This window comes from Felis catus, chromosome E1, assembly GCF_018350175.1.
Source record: "Felis catus isolate Fca126 chromosome E1, F.catus_Fca126_mat1.0, whole genome shotgun sequence".
NCBI classification, from domain to species: Eukaryota; Metazoa; Chordata; class Mammalia; order Carnivora; family Felidae; genus Felis; species Felis catus.
In genome coordinates, this window is record NC_058381.1 from 47,715,933 (window position 1) to 47,737,714 (window position 21,782).

A 21,782-nucleotide genomic window follows, 5' to 3' on the forward strand; every position below is an offset into this window, starting at 1 on the left:
CTTTACAAATCTCAATGCCCAGACCCCATTCCAGACAAATGAAATCAGACTCGTGGAGGGATGGGACAGTGGCATCAGTGAGTGCTAAAGCTTCCCAGGTGACTTTAATGCGTGGCCACCACTGACGACCATTGGTCTAGACTTCAAATGGGTGGCGGGGGGGGGGGGGGGGGGTGGGGGGAGGGGTTGCATATCTTACCCCCAAGAGAACATATCAGGTTTAACTGGAGGATGGATAGAGTCTCTAAAACTGCAGACACTCCTGATGGGAGACTTTGGCATTCCTAGAGGGCTCATGTTCTATGCTTCATGTGTCTTACCTGCCTTAACCCAGTCTGCACCCAGGACCAATAAAATCAGAAACCCAGAGGGATGGAACTCAGCCATGAGCTGTTGTTCAAACTTCTCAGGTGACTCCAGTGTGCGGCTAAGGTTGAGAGCCACTGCTTTAAATGGTGCTGACTTTGTCTGGAAGAGGAAGTAAAGGCACGGCGGCTGGCTCCCCATTAACCCCACTGAGCCACAGTCGCCCGGCGGCAGCTACACAGGGACTCTCCCAGACCTAGATTTATGGCCTCGGACAAACAACAGATCCCTACCCTGGCGTGGTGCTGGCCTCCCCAGCGCTAATTAAAACCTAAATAAGTCTCATCATTATGCGCATAAAATAAACGGGCCTCAATTTAAGACAACTTTCCCACTGTGCCCCGGTGAATGTAATCACAATTTACGGGGTTTTCACAATCATCAATATACGCGTTTTATTTTAACAAGAAGGAGAAGATATTTATAGCTAGTCATCCCACTACTTTTTTTTTTTTTACTAGATAGCGGGACACGTAAAAAAAAATTACTTGCACGGTAATTGATAATGGGATAGCAACATGTACTCTATTCAATCACTCATCAATATGATTATCACTGGCGTCTTTCAATTTAATTATTGCTTCTTATCGTCTGTCATCAATTTCATTAAGTTTTTGGCAGGTAGGGGAGGAAACAGGGTACAGATAGCAATATGAAGGATGGAACGATAAGACTATACGCTCAGAAGATGCAAAGAAATACGCTGAGTTTATTAAATAATTTGGCAAAGCAGTGAGACCAGAGAAAGAGCCCACGACTCCGCTACTTTCTCTAGCAACTAGCTATGCCTCCCACCAACAACTCCGTACGGCTCCCCGGACAGAAAAGGGACATGTCAGCGCACACCATCTGCTGAAGGCTCTAGCTTTGAACCCCTGGACAAAGCTATCCTTTAACAGTTTAAGTATTATTACATAAATATGTATTTTTCATGTTCTGATTTTGACGCATTGACAAGTGTGAATGAAAACCAATGAAGTCTTCCTTTGCCGCCTCCCTGGGGCCAACCTTGAAGCAGCTGGCGACCAACAGCTGCTGTTGAATATGGAAATCGGAGGAAGGCGAACGGGCAAAGAAGTCTAATCAGGCCAGGGTTGGCCTGTCTGGTCTAAAGCAAGACCTGGGGATCTATGGAGTGGAGCCAGGCAGAGGCTGGGGTGGGAGCTTAGACAAGTTGGGCGCCATGACAGAGAGATGAAGCCCAGGACCCCACGGGCAGTCAGCAAGCTGGGGAGGAGGCGGCAATCCAGGGGACAACAGCTGGCATTTCTCCTGGAGGCGGCAAACTGTGCTGACAAGGACTGCATGCGAGTGCCCGGGGGTTTAGCGCTTCTCTTGTGGACCGGCCCAGGTCTCCGAGGGCAAGGACAGAGGATGCTGATGCCAACCCCGGGTCCTGACTTTAGGGTGGCTAACCTGGGATTTCAAAGTCCTACCAGCGTAGTGAAAAGAACTCAGCACCTACCACAAAGGGATACGAGATAATAAAATGACGACCATGGACATTCTTTTTGACTGTCTGAATTCAGCAGAGAGAATTAACCAGAAGATCACGCTGGTCCTATCAACCCATGGGGATCATGGTGAGCCTGCGCATGCCCTCACGCCTCTCCGAATGGCGCAGGTACGATCTGCTCATGAGGACAGAGCCATAGAGGAAAAGAGAAAGCAGGAGAATTTGTTTGTAAAGACTGAAAGATATTTGAAAACATTTCTCCCCCACCCTATTTTCAGATTGTGCTGCTTAACGCGGTGCAGGCACGTCTGCTCTGTATCACCCGTTTCCTGATGGTCCTCAGCCACATGGAAACATCAAAAAGGTCGAGCCCATTTCAAGTACACTTAAGTGTGGAATACAGTGCAGCCATTAAAAATGATACAGGGAAGGGGCGCCTGGGTGGCTCAGTCAGTTCAGCGTCTGACTTCGGCCCAGGTCATGATCTCACGGTTCACGGGTTCGAACCCCGCATTGGGCTCTGTGCTGACAGGTCAGAGCCTGGAGCCTGCTTCGGATTCTGTGTCTTCCTCTCTCTCTGCCCCTACCCCGCTCATGCTCGCTTGCTCTCTCTCTCTCTCTCTCAAAAATAAGTAAACATTAAAAAAAATTTTTTTTAAATCATATAGGGAAGGATACATCACGACATGTTAAAAACAGTCTGAGTGATTCAATATTGGGGGAATTGGTCAAAAAATAAATTTATTCATGGTCTGCAACATGAACATGAAGTGCTATCAGCAGTAATCTCTAAATTACAGAAAAATTACTGGCTTTTCTTTTCCTTTTTTGGGGGGTACCCTTTTGCATTTTCCAGGTTTTAATAACCATGTATTAATTTTCCAATCAGAAAAGTCATTATTGGGGCGCCTGAGTGGCTCAGTTGGTTAAGCATCCGACTTCGGCTCAGGTCATGATCCTGCAGTTTGTGAGCTCGAGCCCCAAGTCGGGCTCTGTGCTGACAGCTCAGAGTCTGGAGCCTACTTTGGATTCTGTGTCTCCCTCTCTCTCTGCCCTTCCCCTCCTCACACTCTGTCTCTCTGTCTCTCTCTCTCTCAAAAATAAATAAACATTAAAAAAAAAGAGAGAGAGAGAGAGAAAAGTCATTATTTTACCAAGGGTTCAAGTTTAAGTACGATGTAACATTATTTTAGACATTGAGGTTTTAATGTAGTTGGCCACCACAGCACCTTTTATTTCAGGGTGCTGACAGGGATATGGTCCCAAACTTTTCCCTGGAGGTTACCAACCACCAAGGGACGCTAACCATTGGAGATCTTGAACTTATGGGGGGAAGGTACCCCAGCCAGTGGCATTCCTCTCTCCTCTGGAAAGTTCCAGGAATTCTGGAGAGGTCATTTGGCTGGGACAGATGGTGAGATCTATCAAGTGGTCAAATTCTGAGATCTGCTGGGTGCTGTTCTGATGTGAGTCCCTCCAACCAGGGGTGAGCAAACATTTTTCAAGTAGTAAACAGTTTAGGTTTTATGGGCCACATGAGCTCTGTTGCAATTATAAAACTCTGCTGTTGTAGGGGCGCCTGGGTGGCGCAGTCGATTAAGCATCCGACTTCAGCCAGGTCACGATCTCACGGTCCGTGAGTTCGAGCCCCGCGTCAGGCTCTGGGCTGATGGCTCGGAGCCTGGAGCCTGTTTCCGATTCTGTGTCTCCCTCTCTCTCTGCCCCTCCCCCGTTCAAGCTCTGTCTCTCTCTGTCCCAAAAATAAATAAACGTTGAAAAAAAAAATTAAAAAAAAAAAAAAAGGGGCACCTGGGTGGCGCAGTCGGTTAAGTGTCCGACTTCAGCCAGGTCACGATCTCGCGGTCCGTGAGTTCGAGCCCCGCGTCGGGCTCTGGGCTGATGGCTCAGAGCCTGGAGCCTATTTCCGATTCTGTGTCTCCCTCTCTCTCTGCCCCTCCCCCGTTCATGCTCTGTCTCTCTCTGTCCCAAAAATAAATAAATGTTGAAAAAAAAAATTAAAAAACAAAAACAAAAACAAAAAAAACCTCTGCTGTTGGAGCCTGAAAGCAGCTTAGATGATACACAAATGAGTGAGCGTGTGGTTGTGTTCCAATAAAACTTTATTGACAAAAAAGGTAGTTTGCTGACCCCAGATAAACCCCAGGTTTCTTAGTTCAGGAAGCAGAAGTGACCTGGTATAAGCCAAGTCAGTCCCTGCAAATAGAGTAATATCCCCTTGTCCGCATGTCGCGTTCCACGGTTTCGGTTACCCACGGTCACTCGTGGTCTGGAAGCAGATGAACCTCCATCGGACCTGTCACCAAAAGGTCAATAGCGGCCTAATGGTTACGTCACTGCCTACATCATTCAACTCGCTTCATCTCATCACGTACGCATTTTATCACCTCACGTCATCACAAAAAGGCTGAGAACAATCAGATATTTTGAGAAAGAGAGAGAGAGAGATCATATTCATATAATAAAAGTTATTATTAGCTTTCGTAAAAGCTAAAGAATATTGTTATATTGTTCTATTTTATGACTGTGGTTGTTGATTTCTTATTTGTGCCTAATTTAGAAATTAAACTTTATAGTGGGTACATATATGTAAGAAAAAACCCAGTATATATACAGTTCGGTATTATCTGTGGTTTCAGGCATCCCCTGGGGGTCTTGGAATGAATTTTTCCTCTCCAGCGATGGGGGGGACAACTGTACAGGGCTCATTACGGAATGCTGTCCTGTCAGCTCTTTCCAATCTCAGGGCTTAGCAGTGGTGGCTCTCTATACTGAAGGAAGGGAAGCCCATTATTGTGCTTATATTTTAAATTATTTACTCTGTTGGTTTTTCCCCCAGCTAAACTAGGAGTACCTGACGTTTGAGAATCGAGCCTGCCTTTTTTTAATACCATGCATACAATTCATACAGTGACATGTAAATAGAAGGTGCTTGATACGCCCTTGCTGAAGACTGAGGGAATAAATGAGTTCCCTCCCACACCAAGCTGGTGCGAAAGGTAGTTCTTGAGTGACGCCCCTTGGGAACCTCTCACGCTCTGTCCAGGCAGATTCCACCTTGAAAGGGCAAGCCGTGTTCCCCACAAATACACCTACACCTTCTAGAAGAATTTGTTACTGCCACAGGCAGGAACTTTCTAGAAGATATTTCTAGAAGATATCAATGTAAAGAGCCATAGAGTAGGCCTGGCCAAAGCTGTTCTTTCTAAAGGGTTTCTCAGTTCTTTTCAGTGACTGTTTTCACATGAATAAAAGGTTTCAAGTTGCTGATGCTTAGGAGTCCTGAGATCTTGCCTCAGTGGCACTTCGTTACCTCCACAACTTCCTGCATCCTGTTTTGCATTCCCTTGGCTGTGTCAAGGCACCACAGGGATCACCTAGTCAGGAAACTCTCTCTTGACCGTTATGACCCGGTCTCAGTCTTCATCATTCTCCACAAATGCAAAACACGTAAATGACATAGAAGAAGACATGTAACTTCTCGATCCAGGCTCTTCCCCGAGTGGATCCTGATGGAACCCACAGCCCAATCTCAGGGTGAGGCTCTCGACAGGTCAAACATCCACTCCCCAAGAGAAGGCAATTCAAAATTATATTGCCCCAACAGAAAGAGGCTGGCGTAAATGCTAGGTCAGAAGATGGATTCTCAGCAATACTAATCAACTTCATGGCTGAGATCTAGTAAGAGTCAGAATGTCCCACAAGGTAAGTATTTTGCAGGAGGGGTACGCTGATTTTAATGTGGGATATGTGTGTATATATGTGAATATAAGCACAGTCCCGAAAAAATATACAGCATGCGCACATGTATTTGCTTGCATTCATTTTTCTAGGTAAATGTGAACAGTCACTGAGAAGACGTATGCTCAAACCAATGACCAGAAACCGAATCCTGGAGTTCGAGGTCCCCACCGTCCCCCTCAAATGCCAGTGACAACCACTCCAGGCCACAGAGATTTCGGCACGGAGGCCCATGGAAAGTACATAAAGATGGGAAGAAAGGCGGGACTGCAAAGTAATTCCAGGGAGAAATCCCAGGGAAATGGCCCCAGAAAGCAAATGCCCGAACTTGTCTGGGGTCCTAGGTACAGATCCTCCTGCTGGGTGCTGGGCCTGGCCACCCAAGGGGCTGTGAAAAGTGCCGCGACTCTGAGAGCCCAGCGGATGAGGGCACAGTACAAAATGGGGGTTCTACAAATGTCCACTGATGGATAAAGAAGATGTGGTGTATATATATATATATATACAATGGAGTATTACTCGGCAATCAAAAAGAATGAAATCCTGCCATTTGCGACAATGTGGATGGAACTGGAGGGTATTATGCTAAGTGAAATAAGTCAGTCAGAGAAAGACAGATACCATGTTTTCACTCATGTGGAATTTGAGAAACTTAAGACATAGGGGAAGGGAAGGAAAAATAAGTTACAAACAGAGAGGGGGCAAACCATAAGAGACGCTTAAACAGAGAACAAACTGAGGGTTAATGGGGGTAGGGGGTAGGGGGGCAGGGAAAATGGGTGATGGGCATTGAGGGGGGCACCTGTTGGGATGAGCCCTGGGTGTTGTATGTAAGCGAAGAATCATGGGAATCTACCCCCAAAACCAAGAGCACACTGTATACACAGTATGTTAGCTAACTTGACAATAAATTATCAAAAAAACCCCCAAACCATGGGGGCTCTACTCACGCGGTCGTTGCTTCCTTTGTTGTCTTCATACTTGGTTTCTATATGAATGGAGAATTTTGGCAGAAAGGAACACTACGGGGAAAAAAAAGGAAAGTTTCATTAGCATACCATTCTTCCTCTCTTTACACCCTCAGTACAGCCGCCGGATGCTCTCCTGACCATCACGTCGGGAGCACCATTCTCGATCAGCAATGTTAAGATACTAGGTCAACATCCAAATTCGGACAGAAAAGCCGCCCTTGGCAACATGAACACAATCGCATCCAGAAGCCAGGCCGGAGAGAATGACCAAGCAATGCAAGGCACGTTGTCCATTTCCAGAAAGAATACATTCTGTCAGTCCTACCACAGGCTTTAGAAAAGCGAACCCCTGAAACAGAGGCAGGTCCGGTCCCGGGGTGCTGACCTCTGCGGCGAGAAGCTGTCACTACTGGGGACCCAGCCTTCACCTTCACGTAAGTATTCCCATAGAGCAAGGGAGGTAGTTAGTATGGGAGAGCTTTAAGAGAACAGATTACCGAAGTCAGACACACCTGGCTTTTCGTTTCGAATTTATGACTGGATAGCTATGTGAGTTTGGACAAGTCATTTAGTTTTTCTGAGCCGCGGCAGTATTAACATGGGGATAATAACTATTACCCAGGAGTGACTTTCTGAGGGTTAAGTCATCACGTGTGTAAGTCGTGTAAGTGCCGGGCGCAGAGGAGGCATTCAGCAAATGACAGCAATTGGCCGCGGTAAGCTTGGTGTAAAAGGCAGCCCCCCCTTTTTGCCAGCACGAGGGGGAAAAACCCCCAAACACTCTGCCCCACCATCCCCGTCTCACTGAACCACATTGTGTGCATTAAGTGGACTTCAAGGGTTAAGGTGGCTTCAGAAGAGGCTTTTGATGGATGTTGATGTAACCTCCCTCCTGCTGCCACTGAGCTGCCCAGTGACTTCCTCGGCCACCAGAGATGGGACTGAAGGCCTAATAGGTAAAATGACCCGGCAACTCCACCGGGAGCTGCAGGTGTCAGAGAAATGAGACGTCTGCCGACAGGCTCACAATCCTGAGTCTGGCTTTCATTTATTTACCCCATGTGCACAGAGCACATATTCTCTATATCAGGCACCAGTCTAAGTATGTCCAAGTGCTCGTTCATTTATTCCTCCTAACTATGCCATGAAGTAGATACTACTGTTATCAGCCCTGCTTTAGAGACGACGGAATGGAGGCAAAGAGAGGTTAAGTAAACTTAGGCCCGTGATCACACAGCTCGTCAACAGTAGCATCAAGATAGCAAGGCTAGTGGCCTGGTCCCAGTGTCCTTGCTTTTCATCACCCCTGCCCCCAAGCTGGTTCTCAAAGTGGGGTCTCCACACCTGTAGCAGTACCTGTCAGAAATGCCAATTCTTGGGCCCAACGCCGCACCCACTGAATCAGAAACTCCAGGGAAGGTGCCCGGGCATCTGTGTTTCACAAGCCATCCAGGGGATGCAGATGTGGGCTTGCACTGGAAAACCACCTCATTACCCCGTGCATGGGGAGAAAACAGTGCATTATCTAAAATCCATTAGTCCCCAATCCCTCACCCCACGTGCTTCATCCCCCCAAGTCCAGGATCCTCTTTCAGCCTAGCTGAGAACCCCGGTGGCATGTGTACAGGAAGGCAGAGGCCTTGGACGTGCCATTGATAATTCTGACATCACGTGACTGTGTGCATTCGGCGTTCATCTGTCTCAATCCAAGTGAAACAAGCAAACTGAACCGTGACTAAGGAAACACAGAAACAATCAATCCCAGTAATTGCCTTTATGGAGAATGAGGCTCTGAGATTATTCATTAACACCTTCTTTGCTGTCTCCTCTCAAATCTCTCACTCCACAGTTGCTGCCCTCACACCCTCTGTCCCTGGGGGTTCCAAGGAGGGGCTGCTCCTCATGAATCGAGGCCCTGGAGGAATCGGAGAGGCTCAGAGCCCCATGGCAGAGCTCTTGACATGTGAACCTGGAGAGATGCACCTGCCAAGATCCTTTTAAAAATGTCAAGCCTTCCGGCAAACTGATCGGTCCTTTTTAACCCATAATTCATCTGAGAATCAACTTAATGCGTGCACAGGGCCAGATGGCGAGAGAACAGAGCCGTCTTGGGTGGGGAGCTGGGTCCGGGTGCATCAGAGTGGAACCCCACAAGGAGTTTTTATCGGTTGAAACTCTAAACCACTTAACTAAGGTCAAACAAATGAATCCGGGTATTCAACCCAAATATGAAATGCAAAACTCTTATGCAAATTAGCAGATGCTGTTATTTTTGAGTCAAGGGCTTAGGTTATTTTCATATCAGAATGGCAATCTTGCCAGAGGCAGGGAGCACACCTGGCTCCGGCGAGGCAGCGGGGAAAACCCGGATGGGACAGGTCAACTCTGGGCTGGTCAAGGTCTTCCCCTATAGCACCGGCTCGGGACTGATAATCTCCAAGGGCTATCTGATGGCTGGTTCTCAGAGCCCCAGAGGCTGGTGTCTCAGCCTCTGAATGTGGAGGATCTCTGGCCTGGGGCATTTCCAGAAAGATCACTAAAAACTTTCCGGCTAGAAGTCTATCTCAAGATCAAGTTCTGCTTGCCCTACACAGGTTAACTTCCCTAAAGACCCAGCCCACAAATCCTAGTAGAGCCTCGGTGATTAAGCAAGGTTCTTCTTTCTCCCTGGCTGGCTTCCTGTTGTGTCTCACTACTGAGGTTGTCATAAATCCCTTCCCTTCTCTAGACCACCCAGGTCTAGAGAAGTCTGCGGGCTTCCCTCTTCCTCCCTCGCAACTAGTAATTTTGATTCATAGTTTAATGAGGCCGTGTGATAGAAACACCAACAACTTCCCTCTCCTCCACTGCTAATCTGCTTATTTCTATATGCTGTTTCTTATTCCTTGCGAATCAGACAGATGTTGCTTTCTGTATTCCAGTGGAAAATAACATAACGACAAGGACTGAAGCAGTGAGGGCAGCAGACCCAGGCTCAAATCTGAGATGTATGGATTTGAGCGAATCATTTTGGCATTCCCGGCCTCAGTTTCCTCGCAACAGAATGGAGACCACCCTTCTCTACTCTGTAGGAGTGTTGAGAAGATCACTGAGATCATTCCAGTAACCCCCAGCACAGTGCCTGGCACATAGCAGGTGCACAGCAAAAAATTTTAAGTCTCTTCCCTGGAAACTTGTTCCGTCGATTACTTGCATCTTCTCCCTGCTTCCTTCCTGCAGCCTAAAAATATCATGAAAGGTGTCATCTTCCTAAAAAACTAGTATCAAAGTACCCTTGGTGATGTTCCTTCCTTCATCCACAATTAATTCCATTTCCCTTTGTCTCCCCATCAAACTCTATTAAAAAGTAGCCCATGCTCTGCTGTTTTTTCGCCTCTCACCTCTTCTCACCCAGAGCAACAGGGTATGGAAACAACCGAGAGTCAAAGAATTTTCAAACAAACATCGCTTCCCTGTCGTCCACACCCTGAGGAACTCTCTATCCTGTTCGGTAGGAGTCAAGAATTCCACCTTTCTGGAAAGCGGTTCCTTCTCTGCCTTCCGTTCCCTCCCCCACCCCTTCAATGGAGGGGTCCCCTAGGATTTTGTCCTCTGCCCTATTTTCTTGCACCAAACCCTCTCCCCTGGGGAATCTCATCTGCCCCTCACTTTTCCTAGACCATGTTATCTGGCTGCCTCCCAGGCTGACGTCTAACCCTACCTGCTTTTCTCACGTATGCAGCTCCCCGCCCGCCATCCCCAGCAAGGGTCCAAACTGAAAGGTCCATACTGAATTAGAATGTTCCCTGCACTGTATGAGATTCCTGGGGCTGCCATAGCAAATTGGTACAGGCAGGGTAGTATAACGCAGCAGTTTACCTGCTCGGTTCTGGAGCCCAGAAGTCTGAAATCAAGGTGTTGGCAATGCTGCCCTCCCTCGGAAGGCTCCAGCGAGAACCCTTCCCTGCCTCTTCCAGCTTCTGGTGGCCCCAGGGGCTCGCTGGTTTGTGGTTGTCTCCCTCCAGTCTCTACCGGTGTCTTCACATCACCTTCTTCTCTCTGGGTGTCCTCTCCTTTTCTTATAAGACACCAGTTACTAGATTCAGGCCATCTTAAATCTAGTGTGATTTCATCTTGCACCTTGAGGTCCTTAACTAATTATATCTGCCAAGAACCTATTTCCAAAAAGGTCACGTTCTGAGGTTCCAGTGGACACAATTTTGAGGGCACACCATTCAATCTATTACACTCACCCATCATGGCCAGTGAACCCCCAAATCCTGCTGGCTCAGCTTCCCCCCTTAAAGGCAAGACCTAGAGTCTTCTATATCCGATCCTAATTTTCTTTATATCTCTGTCCTGTATTCCTCCCATAGTCCACCACAGAAGAGTGCTCGCCACTCCCTGGAACACTTCTGGCTGCCATGGTTTTTTTGTTGTTTTTGTTTTTTCCTGCCTACAGTTCCCTCAGCCTGAAGTCTCCTACACAGCCCATCTCAAATCCCATGTCAGAATGTTGACCCCATGTGTGCGGGTAGCGTTCTGTTTGTACCTGTGTCATAGCACTTATCTCCTTGTCCATCATCACCATTAGCTGCCAGGTGTCCGCCTCACCAGCCAGAAGATAAGTCTGCAACACTGTTCCATCAAGAAGACCCCCTCCTCACTCCCTGCTGTCACGAGGAATGGCGTAAGTCACAGTCACCCCGTCATTCGGGCATCAAAGCTTCTGTGACGGAGGGCTTTGCTCCAGCTAGGAATACACCATCTCACCTGGTCACTCTCACATTTCTCAAAGTGGAGTACCCCACCTTCCAAACCTAGACTTTCTCCAAACACGTCACATCCCCTAAAGATTCTGACACATTTCCACTGGGGAGGGGGATTCCATAACACTGAAGGAATGATCGGGAGTGTGGGAGCAGGAAAAAAAAAAAGGGAACCCAGACACCACCAACTGGAACATGCTGCAGGAAGGGAGACGTCAGGAGTGTCCCCCATTGGCTGAACCTGGAAGGCGTCAAGGGATTCGGAGGACTCCTATGCTCTCTAGGGTACAGTCACTTGGGAACAGCGAACACTTCAAGTCCCATCTGGCCCATGACCCAACATGAAGGACAACCTGAAGGAAAGACTAAAACCCTCCCACCAGATAGAACGCTCAGATGGCCCCCAAGATTTCCAGCCCTTGATAAACACACCTGGCACAGTTCCTTCCCCTCAAGTGTGGGCAACACCTGTGAGCACCATAGGGTAGGAGCCCCTCTGATCGGATTACCAAGGTGATCAGTTGGTGCACCTTACATAAGACTTATTTTTTGAACAAGCAGAGATTTTGGCTGCTCTTGAAGAAGTGAGCTGCCATGAGGGGAGAGGACGATGTGGCCAGAGCCCAAGGGAACCCTCCAGGAGCCGAGATAGAGAGAGAGAGAGAGAGACCTCTGGAGACCAGCCAATGAGAAAAGCGGACTTCAGTCCTACAACAGCAAGGAACCGATACTTGCCAAAAAACTAGTGAGCTTGGAAGAGGACCCTGAGCCCCAGATGAGATTGGAGCCCAGCCGAGTGAGGCTCTGAGCCAGGACCCTGCCAACCTGCGCCCAGGAGACACTCTGAGGCCGTAAATGCGCGTTGTTTAAAGTTGCTACGTTTGTGGGAAATTGGTTATGTGACGACAGAAAAGCCAACACAACACCCAACCTCAAGAATCCAACCACTGCTTCCCTTTCAAATCACCCATCCGGCTTTCATCTGAGTAAAAGATCACTCAAGTTGAAGTGTGAACAGGTCCCAGGAAATGGGGACTCTGTACTCTTGGAACTTAGTAGCTCCGGCTGTGAGGTGAACTGCTTTGTCAATGACCACAGAGAGAGCAGGACACAACGACCCCACAGGAAGCAAGAATACAGTAGAAGGAATACAGATTTTCGAGTGAGATGCACGTTAGTTCGAGCCCTGGCTTCTTTTTTCACAAGTTACCGTGTGATTCGGAGTAAATTCCTTAGTCCCTTTGAGCCTTCGTTTTCTCACCCATAAAACGGAGACGATACCAACCTCAGCACCGTGGGGGTGAAGACTGAATGATCTAACAAAGGGCCATGCAGTGTCTGGCAGGACAGGTCCTCAGGTGCTGGCCCGTCCCACCGTACGGGTCCTCACGAGATCCCACAGGCTCCGCGGGGAGAAAATAAACTGGGTGGGGAGATCCTCCGCCGCATAGGTGCATGGACACACTGGGAGGCTGTGGGCTTGTGGGTGCGGTGCAAGAAAAGGACACTTGATTGGTCCTTCCCACGACGTGGGCGGTGGCCATGCCACAGGGCGGGTTTGGGCTTTTTCCTCCTCGCTCTGCCGCCGGACCCGCTCTGTTGTTGAGGACGCGTCCTATCGTCCGTGCCCACAGTGTCCTCCTTTTTCTGAAAGCCTGGGAGTTCCTGCCTCTGAGCAGGGGCTCGATCCCCTGACCTCTCCTCTGCTTCCCTCGACCCCCTGCCAGCTTCAGGCAGGGAAACAAGAACACTACCGGGATCCCCGTGGACTCTCTTCTTTCCTAGATGTGAAGCCTCTACGCCTGCGCGTTCACTCAGCCTTATTACAAAAACTGAGGTTCAGACGAGTTGAAAAATAGCATCACAAAACAGCATTTGGGAGCCCCGGGGGCCCCACGAGATGACCCTGCTTACAGGCAGAAGATTGGGGCAGTGACTCTAGGGTAGTAAGATGAGGCAGGGAGACAGGCAATAAAATGCCCTAATCCCCTTGGAGCCTGGGGGACACCATGAGTCATTTCAGCCCCTCCCTGCTCTCCTTCCTCTCCTGGGCCCTTTCAAGATCTGGAATCTTCGTTCTCACGAAAACTCTCTTTCTCCCTTTCTCTTCTTGACTAGAAGAAAAACAGCCTGGCCAGGAGAACTGTAACAAATATTCACTTTCTTACACCCAGGGTCTGTTTTGCCCCTAACCCCGTAAAAATAGTAGCAGTGTCACGGAGAAATCAGAGAAACGAGGCAGAGTTCTGCCGTCATCTCCACTTTGATTTGCTAGCTTAGATCCTCCGGAGCCAGAAGAGTCTCAGTAGGGCTGCTGTCATCTGCTCCCGCTGTGACCAAGCTTCCTTTGTACCCAGTATCTACACATCTTTCATTTGCCTTCCTAACGCAACGGCAGCCAAGGAGATCGCCGGGTACCTGTGAAATCTCTAGCACCTAAAGCTGAATGTGCACGAAAGTGACGGCTCTTTGTCGAACATTTGAACGCATGTGCTTGTATCTTTTGGAAGTCACGAGAGAATCTGCAGTTGGGGAAAAAGAATGCCAGGAAAAACAAGCAAAGTACCTCCCTCGGCTTCTGCAAGAATAATTTTCCAGACCAAGCAACTCCCAGGTTCAGTGTCGGGAAACGAAAACAGCCTATGCAAAATGCACGGCAGGGCTGAATTTTCAATTCACTACAGACATGCTTTGGAAAAATGAAAGGGCTATTTTTAGTCCAGTGATTGATTAGGGTTGCTATGGCAATCAGAAACACTTACGAGAAGAAAACTAAATGTAAGCAAGTCTTAAAGAGAAAGGGGCAAGCCCATGGGAATTTCATAGTTAGCTTCTGGGTGGTGCTGAAATCCCTTTCTGCAGTCCCCACACGTGCACAGAGAGAGCAAATGGTGGCTGCAGAGACCCAGGCAGGGGAGTCAAGTCTGAGGCTCTCCGGGGGGCTGCCCTTCAGAAGCGTGCGGCGACAAAACTTCTGGAAGAATGAGCGCCATTCAGGTAGAGGATCGCCATTCCTGTCATGCTATAGACGCCCACAGCACCCATGAAAACCATGAGCTAAAGGGTAGTAATCCCACCCTACATCAGTTTACAAAGGAAAGTGAAAATCATATTCTCTCTCACAGTATAGTTCTTTTTAAAAAATTTTAATCTTTATTTATTTATTTTTGAGAGAGTAAGAGAGAGAGAGAACTCGTGCCGTGGGGGAGGGGCAGAGAGATGGGAGAGAGATGGGGGGAGAGAGAGAGAGTGAGAGAGAGAGAGAGAGAGAGAGAGAGAGAATCCCAAGCAGACTCTGCATTGTAAGTGCGGAGCTCAGGGTGGGGCTCGAACCCAGGAACTGGGAGATCATGACCTCAGCCAAAGGCATATGCTCAACCAACTGAGCCACCCAGCCACCCCTCCGTTTAACCTTTTGAGGAACTGTCAGGTGGTTTTCCAAATCGACTGCACCATTTTACATTCCCGATATGAGGGTTCCAGGTTGTCTACATCCTTTCCAACATTTATTACTTACTGCCCAGGTGTTTCTTCACCTTGGGAAGTTTTGGTATATCTTTGGGTCAAAATGATGATGCAGGGTAACCACAGTCAGCATGCTTTATGCCCATGCTGAGACAGACATGACCCAACACTGAGGTAACGATGACCATAATATGGCATTATTCCAAGTATTTGATCTATAATAATTCTGTTATTAACTCTTCACCCTCGTACAACTCGATGAGGGATGTACTATCATTAACCCCATTTTACAGATAAGAAACAAAGGCACGGAAAGGTTAAGTCATATGCCCCAAATCACGGAACATTTACATGATGGGGCTGAGACTCAGCTCAAGCTGTCAGGCAAGGAAGTTCGTGCTTGTGACCCTACATTCTGCTGCCTCTTGAGCACTGGGAAAGCACACGAGTGTTTCGAGTGGAGTTGAGCACTCGGTCAGGAGTGATGGTGACTAAGGCAGAGGCTTTGCTTTTCAGTTTGTCCTGTGGCCCCTGAGAACAAAGAAAATGTGTGTGTGTGTGCGTGTGTGTGTGTGTACATCTGCCAAATGATAGATGTGTCCTACTTCAAACAAGCCCGAAGGAGAAAACAACTGTTTACTCAAAAGGTAAATTGAGGGGCGCCCGGGTGGCTCAGCCGGTCAAGTGTCCGACTCTGGATTTCAGCGCAGGGCACAATCTCACAGTTTGTGGGATTGAGCCCTGCGTTGGGCTCTGTGCTGTCAGCACAGAGCCTGCTTTGGATTCTCTCTCTTCCTCTCTCTCTCTCTGCTCCTCCCCGCCCCCTCTCAAAATAAATAAATAAATAAACGTTAAAAATAAAAGAAAGATAAACTGGGGAAGTCATTATTCATCGAAGAAATTCACAGTGATATCCCTTCAAATGCCAAAATATCCTAGTACCTTTCAAATACAATCATTTTCAAAAATTGATTTTATTTATTTTTTTTTTCAACGTTTATTTATTTTTGGGACAGAGAGAGACAGAGCATGAACGGGGGAGGGGCAGAGAGAGAGGGAGACACAGAATCGGAAACAGGCTCCAGGCTCTGAGCCATCAGCCCAGAGCCTGATGCGGGGCTCGAACTCCCGGACCGCGAACTCGAACTCCCGGACCGCGAGATCGTGACCTGGCTGAAGTCGGATGCTTAACCGACTGCGCCACCCAGGCGCCCCTCAAAAATTGATTTTAAATATGGTGGCTTAAGTTGATTCCCACTGTGAAGTGCTTTCAAAACCCTGCTCAGGACTCGAGGAAGGGCAGAAATTCTCAAGTGTAAAAAATATTACAAAGAAAAAAAACATTCATTACCGCATTGCTGTTGTATTTTACGATAAACATCTACTTTTAGAAAAGACACAGAAACAATCCAAAGACCACCGACAGAGGGTTGGTTAAGTACGTTACGGTGAACTCTAAAGCCATTAAAATGTAAAGTGTTAAGATAGGATGATCCATTTTTGTAAAAAGAAAACAAAAACATGCTAAAAAAAAAAAGCATGTTAGTATATGCACAGAAAACATGCACAGAAAACAGAGAAACAGACACCAAAATATTCTCATGGAGGAGATCAGCAGAAATCACAAGCCCCTTTAATCTGCCCTCATATACATTTTTATATTTTTATGTTTTAATTTTTTTAATATTTATTTTTGAAAGAGAGAGAGACAGAGTGTAAGTGGGGAGTGGGCAAGAGAGAGGGAGACACAGAATCCCAAGCAGGCTCCAGGCTCTGAGCCGTCAGCACAGAGCCTGATGTGGGGTTCGAACTCACTCAAATGGCGAGATCATGACATGAGCCGAAGTCAGACCCTCAACCGACTGAGCCGGGGAGCACCCAGGCGCCCCCCGATATACATTTTTATAATGCTTGCATTTGACAATAAACATCTACTTTTTCAGTAGGAATGAAAAATTCAAAGCAGTAAAAAAGTAAATAAATATGTCAATGAGATCCCAAAGGAACTATATGGGATCTAATGGACATCGCGAGGTATTCCAGAAATTCTCTTCATTTTAGTCCACTTTAACCTAAAGGGGAGCATATTATAAAGAGCATGGTTGAGTAGATGGAGGAGGTGTAAGTGAAGGAAGTTTGGGAAATGGCTACTTCAAGTGGTTCCCCATCTCATCCATCATACTTGTTCACGGATGAGGAAGGATCTCAGGGATGACACAGTCCTGGAGTTCACACCGTGTTTTAAAGGGCACCAGGGTTCTTTCTACAAATAAAGCATTATGTAGGGACATGGTGGCTGGTGAGGCATGTCCATGGAACCTCCTGGACCAAGACAAGCAAAGTTTGAGAACCAACGATTGAGCTCAAGAGCAGTGTTTTATTGCCGGTTACCAGCCGGAATCCTTCCACGTCTGAGGACAAACCTTCCAAGGAGGCTCAAAGACAAGACTGTTAAATGGAAGACTTGAGAAGCTGGCGTGGGGCAGATGAAGTGTTTCTAGGCTTTCAAAAGATCATTTCCTTTTAGCTTTTGTCCGGAACTCAATGCATTCCTCTCCGGCCATCTTGTTCTGTTTCCATGCACACGGGTCCCCCTGCTATCCGTGAACATTAAACTCACTATAGACTTGACCTTCTCTCTAATGGAATTCCCCTGAAGACATTGATTCTCTGGTACTGTATTCTATATTATCATATTAAATGTACTCCAAGGCCATACAGGGTATTTCAGCCTGAGATGGGATCATTAATAAAAATGAATCTGCAAATGTTTTCAAGTTTCACCAGCAGGAGACCTACACGAGAATGTGCCACAGGGCTCGTGAGATCAAGTCTAGAATTTAGGATTTACTGTCTTTTTGGACTCTGGGGCTGCAGCCTGTGTTGTTTGTAAACTAGGAGACTATGGGTGGTCAATCTGTACGTAAAGGCAGCTGATAGATATCTAGATCTTAAAGTACCTCTCAACTTCCTTTACTCTGTTTTTAAATACTTTTCTTTGTTTTTTCTAATTATGAATTAATTCATTAATTTTAGAGAGTGAGAGAGAGCGAGCGCACATGGTTGCACGTGAGCAGGAGAGGGGCAGAGGGAAAGAGAGAGAGAGAATCCCAAGCAGATTCCAGGATCAGCACGTAGCCCGACGTGGGGCTTGATCCCTTGACCCTGGGAGCATGAGCAGAGCCAAAATCAAGAGTTGGATGCTCAACCGACTGAGCCATCCAGGCGCCCCTTCCTTTACTCTTCATGAGGAAATTTTACTCTCCCAATTTGAAATTTTGCCCCATAATTGTAAAGTGTTTTACACACACAGTCACATATATAAACTCCTCTATTAAGCAGAGATCCTTCACATACACACACACCAATTTCAAGAAGGCGTATGTCCAGCTGTCCCTCCCATCTACTCAGAATTGCAGTCATCATGCAGGCAAAGGTGCACAGGAAGGAAGGGGAGCTATCCGGGCTTCCACTGGGTTCTTGGGTTCCGAGGGCCATGTATGACTTTACACCTAGATAGGGTGGGTGGCAATGCAATGGGGTGATTGGGAAAATAAACTGCAATGACAGTTCCAGAAAACTGAGAAGAGGAACCCAGGTGGAGGAGGAGGAGGAGGAGGAGGAGGAGGAGGAGGAGGAGGAGGAAGAAGAAGAGAAGAATTTTAAATTATTTTTTTTTAATGTTTATTCTTACATTGAGAGCAACAGAGCGCGAGCGGGGCAAGGGCAGAGAGAGAGAGAGGGAGACACAGAATCAGAAGCAGGCTCCAGGCTCCGAGCCGTCAGCACAGAGCCCGACGCGGGGCTCGAACTCACGAACCACGAGATCATGACCTGGGCCGAGGTCGGACGCTTAACCCACTGAGCCACCCAGGCGCCCCAAGAAGAAGAATTTTAAAGCAAAGAGAAGGAGAAAGGGATTGCATGTAAAGGATAACGATGACGAGGAGTCGGAGTGACTTCCCTAATATATGCTGCACAGGAAGAAAAGGGTGGCCAAGAAGAACAGTGGGGGCTGAAAGAGAAGTGGGGGAGGACGAGAGGACGGGACCGAGTGGAAGGAAAACATCTGTCTGTATTCCAGCCCCCAGCCTCTGCGAGGCTACTCAGCAGCCTGCACCCTACACTGAGGCTCTCTGTTCATTCATTAGTTCATTCATCGCAGGAGCCTCTTCCGTCCTCTGACAAGCTGAGTAACAGCATCTTGCAGGAGAAGCAAGGCCAGGAGGGAGAGGCAGCGAAGACATGAATGAAAATATGTTTTCTCAATGGGGCATGGTTTGCTCCTGGCGCCTCTACGAAAATCGAGCAGGGAAACTAAATTCAGGCTCATACAGTCTAAAGCTGGACCTGTCACGGAGAAATAAACAGAAGGTGCCTGTGAATACTGATAGCTACACACAATGAAGGCAGGACAGGGATTTAAAGAGACAGGCAGAACACATCCAATGAAAAAGAATTACACGTAAATAATAGAGATGGGAAAGACTCAGAGGAACTCCCCAAATACACAGGCTGCATAGCAAACTTTATGACAAGCCTTCTCAATTAAAAACTGTCAGAACCACCCCTCTGAGCCAAACCAGGCACATTCCTTATTTAAAAATATATTAAAACAACAACAACAACAAATCGCACTCAGTCTTAAAAAGAAGATCAATGTTGAGATTCTGAACTGAAAAGATGTTAGGTATCACATAGTTGAGATTATCTCAGTGGTTAGAGGGTCAAAAACACGGGGGCAATTTTGCACTCACTTTATTTTAATCACCAAATTTAGTATATCCATAGTTATAGGCAATTTATTGTATTTTTACACAACGAAATCTGCCCCACAAAATCTGTGCAATTGTACTATTCTTCCCTCCCCAACATACACTGAACACAATTCCATAGGTACTAATAAACCAGAGAAGAGAAATCCACTTTTCAGTGCCACAAGTGGAAAACAGAAAACAAAAGAGAAGGAAGATTCTATGAAACATGTATTTTCTCTCTGATGACTGACCCATATAAAGTCATTCTGAGCGGTGTTTAAAAAAATGCAAACAATTTCAAAATGTTAACGTTATGGTAGAGAAGTCCATTTTATCGCCTGCCCTCTCCCCCAAGATGGCTGAATTAATTTTCTTTGAAGTACAAGGAACAGCTTGGGAACAGCCAGAGGACATGGAAAAGGGGATCCACCAGACAAAGAACACTGCTTTTCCAAGGATCCTGAGTCACCAGGCACCAACTGACTAGGTCTGTGAATAAGGTCCCCCGCCACCCCCTATATGACCAGTTCATTTTCTTTTTTTTATTTTTTTTTTTTAATTTTTTTTTCAACGTTTATTTATTTTTGGGGCAGAGAGAGACAGAGCATGAACGGGGGAGGGGCAGAGAGAGAGGGAGACACAGAATCGGAAACAGGCTCCAGGCTCCGAGCCATCAGCCCAGAGCCCGACGCGGGGCTCGAACTCACGGACCGCGAGATCGTGACCTGGCTGAAGTCGGACGCTTAACCGACTGCGCCACCCAGGCGCCCCTGACCAGTTCATTTTCGAAATGGAAACAAGTCACTGTCATCTCCGTGCAGGGCTGCCTTTGCTGTGGGGTCACACGGCACCATTTGGAAAGAAATTCACAGGTCATTTACTGTTGGGAGTCTTTCAAACCACTGGTATTTGAGGAACAGTAATCACTATGCAATGTATTAACTCACTGAAATTTTAGAGAAAACAACATTTACTGAAATAGAATTGATCCACTGACCAACTTTATGGGTGCATAATGGCTCTAACCCTGAGAGAAGTTTCTGGAGCTCCCCTAAGGTTTAGAAGGCTGTCCTTACAAAACCCAAGATCTCAAGGAGAAAATAAGTGTGGAAAGTGCTGCAGCTCCCATGTGAAGATTCACAATGTATGGCAGAAAAGTGAAGCCTCTGACAAGTCCTGCAATAATTTAAGCTTTGTAGCTTTGCATAACCCAGTGCTTCCCAACCTAACTGGCTGTGCACAATTTAATGATAGGTGTAAGTGGTTTTAGACTCTTTCCACCTAAAATCTCTTGACCCCTGAAGATTTCTGAACTTGGCTATTCTGACTCTCGACTATTTATGGTCTATGACCTGTGTCATGACCTGTGTCTCCCTTGACTTTTTTCTTTTCTTTCTCTGGGAGGGTCCTCCTCCGGCCTGTGGCTAAGTGCTGCCTTGCTCATCTGCGCCCCCAACTGGAAGACTGTTTCTTTTTGATCACCATGATTACCTTCTGCCCTGGATATTCGGGGTTAATTGCGACGTGGAGATAAAAGTTATTTCCTAACTATCTAACCCCCATCCCTACCCTTGTCTCCATGACTCCAGAGAAGGAACACTTAAGGACCATCATTCTCTTAGCTTAGTTGAGATGGCCAGATTGTACTCTCATGCCCGTCTGAATAAGACTAATCCTAGCGTTCAGGCGTTGAGTGTATTTTCTCTGTACAGGCACCTGTTTCCTAGTTATGTAATTCAGTGATTTCTACGACCCTTGGCTGGGACTCAGTGGAAGGTGGGGATGGGAAGCTCAAGAAAAGCCTGATGGGCATGGAGATCACCGGTCTGCACACACAAGCACCCATCAGCACTTTCAATGATCGGGGATCTACTGAGGCTAAGATTTCAAGGAAAGTTCCTATCCAGAGCCGTTAGTTGCTTTCAGAAAAATACTTCAGCCTCCCTTGCCACTGCTGGGAAGATGGCCCGAGTTCACCTCGGGTGACTCATGACACGTTCTCAACAGTGAGCAGGCTCGACTCTCTACCCTGGCTGGTCTGAACCAACCCCAAATAACCCCATCTCTCACTGTGGCTCAACACCATTTGAGCTACTCATTCAAGAGTCATCTCCTTCTCCCTGGTCTGTTATAATTTACCTTGTCCACCTTTTTCAACTAAATAACGACAATGTGGAGGAACACGGGACAGCTCACCACCTCTGCATCTTGGGCAACAGAAGCCATTCTCACTAGGACAAAGGGGCTTCCCATCTGTCAT

At 47.2% G+C, this 21,782-nt stretch overlaps 1 protein-coding gene across 9 annotated transcripts in view; it reads right to left on the bottom strand.

Annotated features, from left to right (window-relative positions):
• The window catches only part of PITPNC1 (phosphatidylinositol transfer protein cytoplasmic 1), a 275,970-nt gene that overhangs the window by 87,940 nt on the left and 166,248 nt on the right, over positions 1–21,782 (bottom strand). For all 9 annotated transcript variants that reach the window (XM_045044220.1, XM_045044223.1, XM_019818130.3 and 6 more), the window contains one exon: positions 6,532–6,603. In XM_045044220.1, the coding sequence (XP_044900155.1) occupies positions 6,532–6,603 (72 nt within the window). The remainder of the gene's footprint in view (positions 1–6,531; positions 6,604–21,782) is intronic.